The 7,561-nt window shown below is 55.2% G+C and overlaps 1 protein-coding gene across 1 annotated transcript in view; it reads right to left on the bottom strand.

The window, feature by feature from the left end:
- Positions 1–1,069, bottom strand: part of LOC112124349 (prominin-1-A-like) — a gene marked incomplete at both ends in the record, with an annotated part of 2,309 nt that extends 1,240 nt beyond the window's left edge. The window contains 2 exons of the mRNA XM_026663019.2: positions 347–552; positions 1,008–1,069. Coding sequence (XP_026518804.2) covers positions 347–552; positions 1,008–1,069 — 268 coding nt within the window. The remainder of the gene's footprint in view (positions 1–346; positions 553–1,007) is intronic.
- Positions 1,070–7,561: the final 6,492 nt, after the last annotated feature.

Below are 7,561 nucleotides of genomic sequence, written 5' to 3'. Positions count from 1 at the left end.
CGCTCGTGTGTTCGTCCCCTGGGTGGGATCACAGCCTCAGCGCACAGATAAAGCCCCCGGGGGGGGAGGGGTTGAGCAGCCGGCCCAGGCCACCGCACTGTGCGAGAAGAGATGACGGGGCCAGTGGACGAGACCAGCCTGGGGACCCAGGGATCTGCCTAGCTCAGAGGGGGTTAGTAACGCCTGGTCATCCGGGGCCCTTCCCAACCCCCCCTCTATACAGGGTAAGTGCACCCCCCACGAGGCCAGCGACCCATGGCCAGGCAGCAATGCCAGAGCCCACGGCACTTGGGCGCTACACTGAAATACGGCCCGCGGAGGCGCTGGGCCGGAGCGCGGCACTCACAGGATGAGGGTGGTGACCAGCAGCACCGAGGCGAAGAGCGCCCTGCGCCGGCAGCCCGTGCGCTTGCTTTGTTTCTGGTACATCTTCCCCCCGCAGTTCCCGCAGCAGCGGCAGCAGCAGAAGCAAAAGCCGACCAGGGGCATGAGGATGATGAAGAGGAGGCCGATGGCTGTGCAGACCAGGAAACCCACCTCGTAAACCAGCACCTAGGGCGAGAGCGCGAGTGTTAGCAACGTCCATCCCAGCAGCGCCCGCGGCCCTGGGCCTCACTCCTCCCCCCCGAAATGCAGCTGCCTCTGGGGCGGAACGCACCAGCACTGAACGCAGCGGGGCAGCTTGGGGCAGGAAGTGAAGGAGCGACACTGCGGGGGAGGCGCAAGGATCTGGGGAGACAGAAAGGAGTCACCAGCTCTGGAACCTGGCCAGGCCGCTGGGCTTTCTGCCCGGAATCGGCCCACGTGCCTTGGGGTTTGATTCTTCCAAAGCGCTCCAGTCTGCTGCCCCTGTCTTCAGCATGGATGGCATCGCTGGGGGGAGGGCATCAGTTGGGGCATGGCTGACCTCAGAGTCCGCAACTGAGCCCTGACAGGGACCTTCTCCCTCTGTGCCTATGGGGGGCCCTGCCTCATGCCCTGCCCCATGGCCCCGCCAGGGCCCTCACCTCTTTGTACACGGCAGGGTTCGTAATGTCACTTTTCTGCTGGATCAAGTTAGTGAGGAGTTCTGGGGAAAAGGAGCAGAGAGGGGGGTTAGCACCCCAGAGACGCCACGGCCCGAAGGGACTGTCCTGCCCCCCTCCCCCCCGCCCCAGTCCGACCAGCTGCGTGACGCAGGCCCGAGAATTCACCAAGCGACTCCTGCTTCGAGCGCAGGAATCCGGGGCTGCGCTGGAGCAGAGCTTACAGGGACAATCCCTGGTTACACTAACACTGCACAAAACGCCCATGGCTGGTCCGGGTCAGCCGGGTCAGGCTGCAGGGCTGTAAAACTGCAGTGTAGACGTCTGGGCTGGAGCCTGGGCTCTGGGACTCTGCCGGGGGTGGAGGGGGGCATCACCCTCCCCACACCCACCCACCGAGCTCCCTTTCAGCAGGAGCTGGGATGAGCCTGGAACCCGCAGCCTCTCCCATTAGCCATGGTGCGGTCCCTCCCTTGACCGGCTTGGCCCCGGTGTGACCTCGGCACCAGCTCTGTTTGCCTTTGGGGGGCGCATAGATACACCGGAAGCTTGCCCCATGGGCCCGGGTATAACAGTGCCAGCCCCACCCGCCAGCCTGGCCAGCGCTCCGGCTAGTCCAGAGCCGTGCCAGGAGAGCCCAGCCTCCGGCCTGCAGCCAGGCCCTGCCAAGGCACCCGGGGAGCTCCTGCCTGGCCTGGTGCCCCCATCTGATAGCCGTTGGTACCAGGGACCAGGGGCACAGGCTAGGCCATGCCCAGAGCCAGCCCCCAGCCCACGGGGTTCGGATAAAAGGGGACCTGGCTCTGGATCTCTCGTGTCCCAGGTTCGGGCCCTGGCTGCAGCGTCTCCCGGGCGAGTCCAAGCCAGCCCCATCACAGCCATGCAGCCAGTGGCCCCAGGAGCCACGGCACAGAGCCCCGAGCCATGGCAGCACTGCCTCCCCCAGCGAGCCCCAGCCCAGCAGGAGGGCCCCCTGCCCCCTGGTGCTCTCACGTCTCCTCCCGGTCCTGGTCACGGCGGCCTCTCCCTCCCCACGACCCGGAGCTCGAGAGCAGAAGGTTTGTGTGGAAGAGACACCACTGAGCAAAAGGCTGGCGCTGCTGGGAGAGGGGTGAGGCTCAGTAGGGGGCGCTCTCCCTTCGCAGTCTGTGCTGACCCCAATACCCCAGTGAGGCGCTAGGGGGGCGCTGTGCTGCTGGGAGCGGGGTGGGGGGCTCAGTAGGGGGCGCTCTCCCCTCACAAGCAGCGCTGACCCGGTGCAGGGCTAGGGGGCGCTGTGCTTCAGGGACTGGGGGTGGGGCTCGGTAGGGGGCGCTCTCCCCTTGCAGGCAGCACTGACCCCAATACCCCAGTGCAGCGCTAGGGGGCGCTGTGCTGGAGGGGGCGGGGTGGGGCTCGGTAGGGGGCGCTCTCCCCTCGCAGGCAGCGCTGACCCGATGCAGGGCTAGGGGGCGCTGTGCTGGAGGGGGCGGGGTGGGGCTCGGTAGGGGGCGCTCTCCCCTCGCAGGCAGTGCTGACCCGGTGCAGGGCTAGGGGGCACTGTGCTGGAGGGGGCGGGGTGGGGCTCAGCAGGGGGCGCTCTCCCCTCGCAGGCAGTGCTGACCCGATGCAGGGCTAGGGGGCGCTGTGCTGCAGGGGGCGGGGTGGGGGGCTCAGTATGGGGCGCTCTCCCCTCGCAGGCAGTGCTGACCCGGTGCAGCGTATGGGGCGCTGTGCTGCAGGGACTGGGGGTGCATCTGCCCCTGTAGAAAGCAGAGGTCACAGGACTGCAGTGGGGATCACGTCCGGCCACGCTGGGCTGTGATCCCCTCAGCTGACAGACACGGGCCGGGCTCACCCCAGCCCAGTGGGCACCAGGAACTCCACCTGCTGGGGCATATCCAGGGGATGTTCTCTAGTGAGTCCAGCCAGGCCTGGCAACCCCACAGCTCTAATTCCAAACTGCACGAACTCCTCCCTTTCCAGCTGGGGCTGGTTTCCTTCCCGTGTCCTGCTTTCCCCTTGCATCACCCCCGAGCCCCACTTATCCCCCTGCCCCCCGAGCCGCGGTGTATTCGCCAAACTCTCCAGGGCAGAGCCACGCACCGTCACACCTGTGCGGCAGCAGGAAGCAAACCATGAAATCAAACAAGTCAGGTCACTGCCAGGAACCAGATGGCTTGTTTGCAAACTGCAAAACAAACAGGAGATCCAACGGGGCGACAAGGAAACACAGGCCCAGGGGAGACAAAGGGAGCAAACAAAAGCACCTCAGGCCCTCGAAGAAAGCAGGGGAACCGGTCCAGATTGGGTGGGGGTTAGGGGAACCAGAGCACTTTCCGAACCGTGTGTAACGATCGCTCCACCTGCCACTGCAGTGCAGCCACCTCGGGGGCGGAACATGGCAGCTGTTGAACAGCAGCCGGCAGCGAAAGGGAACTCGGTCTGCAGTGGTTGCTGCAGAAGGACCAGTCTGGGCAGACACCAGGGCTACTCGCTCTAGGCTCTCAGCTCACCACAAGCAGCCAGGACCTTGGTCGTACGGCTCCTTACAGAGATGGTCCCTCCAGCACCCCCTGGGCTCTGGCTCACAGGGAAGGATCAGCAACCCCACTGCCTGCACCCCCAGCTTTCCTAGGCAGTCTCCCCCCCAATCCCCGCTAGACCCAGGTCACCCGCTCCAGCACCGGCCCACATCTGCGTGGTAGGCTGTCACACGCAGCTCTTCCTGCAGTGGTTCGAAGCACACAGGAGAGTCCTGCCCTCGGAGATGAAGGATTCATAGATTCATAGATTCATAGATTCTAGGACTGGAAGGGACCTCGAGAGGTCATCGAGTCCAGTCCCCTGCCCGCATGGCAGGACCAAATACTGTCTAGACCATCCCTGATAGACATTTATCTAACCTACTCTTAAATATCTCCAGAGATGGAGATTCCACAACCTCCCTAGGCAATTTATTCCAGTGTTTAACCACCCTGACAGTTAGGAACTTTTTCCTAATGTCCAACCTAGACCTCCCTTGCTGCAGTTTAAGCCCATTGCTTCTTGTTCTATCCTCAGAGGCTAAGGTGAACAAGTTTTCTCCCTCCTCCTTATGACAGCCTTTTAGATACCTGAAAACTGCTATCATGTCCCCTCTCAGTTTTCTCTTTTCCAAACTAAACAAACCCAATTCTTTCAGCCTTGCTTCATAGGTCATGTTCTCAAGACCTTTAATCATTCTTGTTGCTCTTCTCTGGACCCTTTCCAATTTCTCCACATCTTTCTTGAAATGCGGTGCCCAGAACTGGACACAATACTCCAGCTGAGGCCTAACCAGAGCAGAGTAGAGCGGAAGAATGACTTCTCGTGTCTTGCTCACAACACACCTGTTAATACATCCCAGAATCACGTTTGCTTTTTTTGCAACAGCATCACACTGTTGACTCATATTTAGCTTGTGGTCCACTATAACCCCTAGATCCCTTTCTGCCGTACTCCTTCCTAGACAGTCTCTTCCCATTCTGTATGTGTGAAACTGATTTTTTCTTCCTAAGTGGAGCACTTTGCATTTGTCTTTGTTAAACTTCATCCTGTTTAACTCAGACCATTTCTCCAATTTGTCCAGATCATTTTGAATTATGACCCTGTCCTCCAAAGCAGTTGCAATCCCTCCCAGTTTGGTATCATCCGCAAACTTAATAATCGTACTTTCTATACCAATATCTAAGTCGTTAATGAAGATATTGAACAGAGCCGGTCCCAAAACAGACCCCTGCGGAACCCCACTCGTTATGCCTTTCCAGCAGGATTGGGAACCATTAATAACAACTCTCTGAGTACGGTTATCCAGCCAGTTATGCACCCACCTTATAGTAGCCCCATCTAAATTGTATTTGCCTAGTTTGTCGATAAGAATATCATGCGAGACCGTATCAAATGCCTTACTAAAGTCTAGGTATACCACATCCACAGCTTCTCCCTTATCCACAAGACTCGTTATCCTATCGAAGAAAGCTATCAGATTGGTTTGACATGATTTGTTCTTTACAAATCCATGCTGGCTGTTCCCTATCACCTTACCACCTTCCAAGTGTTTGCAGATGATTTCCTTAATTACTTGCTCCATTATCTTCCCTGGCACAGAAGTTAAACTAACTGGTCTGTAGTTTCCTGGGTTGTTTTTATTTCCCTTTTTATAGATGGGCACTATATTTGCCCTTTTCCAGTCTTCTGGAATCTCTCCCGTCTCCCATGATTTTCCAAAGATAATAGCTAGAGGCTCAGATACCTCCTCTATTAGCTCCTTGAGTATTCTAGGATGCATTTCATCAGGCCCTGGTGACTTGCAGGCATCTAACTTTTCTAAGTGATTTTTAACTTGTTCTTTTTTTATTTTATCTGCTAAACCTACCCCCTTCCCATTAGCATTCACTAGAGTAGGCATTCCTTCAGACTTCTCGGTGAAGACCGAAACAAAGAAGTCATTAAGCATCTCTGCCATTTCCAAGTTTCCTGTTACTGTTTCTCCCTCTTCACTAAGCAGTGGGCCTACCCTGTCTTTGGTCTTCCTCTTGCTTCTAATGTATTGATAAAAAGTCTTCTTGTTCCCCTTTATTCCCTTAGCTAGTTTGAGCTCATTTTGTGCCTTTGCCTTTCTAATCTTGCCCCTGCATTCCTGTGTTGTTTGCCTATATTCATCCTTTGTAATCTGTCCTAGTTTCCATTTTTTATATGACTCCTTTTTATTTTTTAGATCATGCAAGATCTCGTGGTTAAGCCAAGGTGGTCTTTTGCCACATTTTCTATCTTTCCTAACCAGCGGAATAGCTTGCTTTTGGGCCCTTAATAGTGTCCCTTTGAAAAACTGCCAGCTCTCCTCAGTTGTTTTTCCCCTCAGTCTTGATTCCCATGGGACCTTACCTATCAGCTCTCTGAGCTTACCAAAATCCGCCTTCCTGAAATCCATTGTCTCTATTTTGCTGTTCTCCCTTCTACCCTTCCTTAGAATTGCAAACTCTATGATTTCATGATCACTTTCACCCAAGCTGCCTTCTACTTTCAAATTCTCAACTACTTCCAGCTGGCTCGCAACAAACGCCTCTGTTCCCCGGGGACAGAGCCGGTCTGGGTGCTCCCCTCAGGACCCCACCCGCTACTGACTCACAAACTCGGGTCAGGCTCTGCAGAGAGGAGCCCAATCCCGGTAGCTGCCAGGTGAGAACATAAGAATGGCCAGACTGGGTCACACCAGGATCCCGGCCAGAGAACACTTGGAAAATAGCGCTGGCTAGGTCACAGAAAGCAGCTGGATGATGGGATGAAACAAGCATCATGGGACATAAGGACATCAGAATGGCCAGACTGGGTCAGACGAAAGGTCCATCTAGCCCAGTCTCCTGTCTTCTGACAGTGGCCAATGCCAGGTGCCCCAAAGGGAATGACCAGAACAGGGCAATTATTGAGTGATCCATCCCCTGTCGCCCATTCCCAGCTTCTGGCAAACAGAGGGTTAGAGACACCCAGAGCAGGGGTTGTGTCCCTGACCATCTTGGCTAATAGCCATTGCTGGGCCTGTCCTCTGTGAACTTACCTCGTTCTTTTCTGAAGCCAGTTATACTTTTGACCTTCACAATGTCCCCTGGCAACGAGTTCCAGGGGCTGACTGCGCAGAAGTACTCCCTTGTGTTTGTTTTAACCTGCTGCCTATTCATTTCATAGGGTGACCCTGGTTCGTGTGTTATGTGAAGGGGTAAATAACACCTCCCTGTTCACTTTCTCCACTCCAGTTACAATTGTATAGCCCTCGATCATATCCCTCCTTAGTCGTCTCTTTTCCAAGCTGAACAGCCCCAGTCTTTTTAATTTGGAAGCTGTTCTATGCCCCTAATCACTTTTGTTGCCCTGCTCTGTACTTTTTCCAATTCGAATATATCGTTTTTGAGATGAAGCGACCAGAACTGCACGCAGTATTCACGGTGTGGGCATGCCCCGGATTTCCAGTGGCATTATGATATTTTCTGGTTTATGATCTATCCCTTTCCTAATGGTTCCCAACATTCTGTTCGCTTTTTTGCCTGCCGCTGCACATTGAGTGGGTGTTTTAGAACATAAACATAAGAACATAAGAACGGCTGTACCGGGTCAGACCAAAGGTCCATCTAGCCCAGTATCCTGTCTGCCGACAGTGGCCATTTCAGGTGCCCCAGAGGGGGTGAACCTAACAGGTAATGATCAAGTGATCTCTCTCCTGCCATCCATCTCCACACTCTGACAAACAGAGGCTAGGGACACCATTCCTCACCCATCCTGGCTAATAGCCATTAATGGACTTAACCACTATGAATTTATCCAGTTCTCTTCTAAACGCTGTTATAGTCCTAGCCTTCACAACCTCCTCAGGCAAGGAGTTCCACAAGTTGACTGTGCTCTGTGTGAAGAAAAACTTCCTTTTATTCAGAGAACTATCCTCAATGACTCCGAGATCTCTGTCTTGAGCTTATTTAGATCCCATAATTTTGTACGTATAGTTGGGATTTTGTTTTCCAAAATGCGTTAGGCTGTGTTTATCAACA

This window comes from Terrapene carolina, unplaced genomic scaffold, assembly GCF_002925995.2.
Source record: "Terrapene carolina triunguis isolate 2854851 unplaced genomic scaffold, T_m_triunguis-2.0 Scaffold31905, whole genome shotgun sequence".
NCBI lineage: Eukaryota > Metazoa > Chordata > Testudines > Emydidae > Terrapene > Terrapene triunguis.
This window is presented reverse-complemented; position numbering and strand designations above follow the sequence as displayed.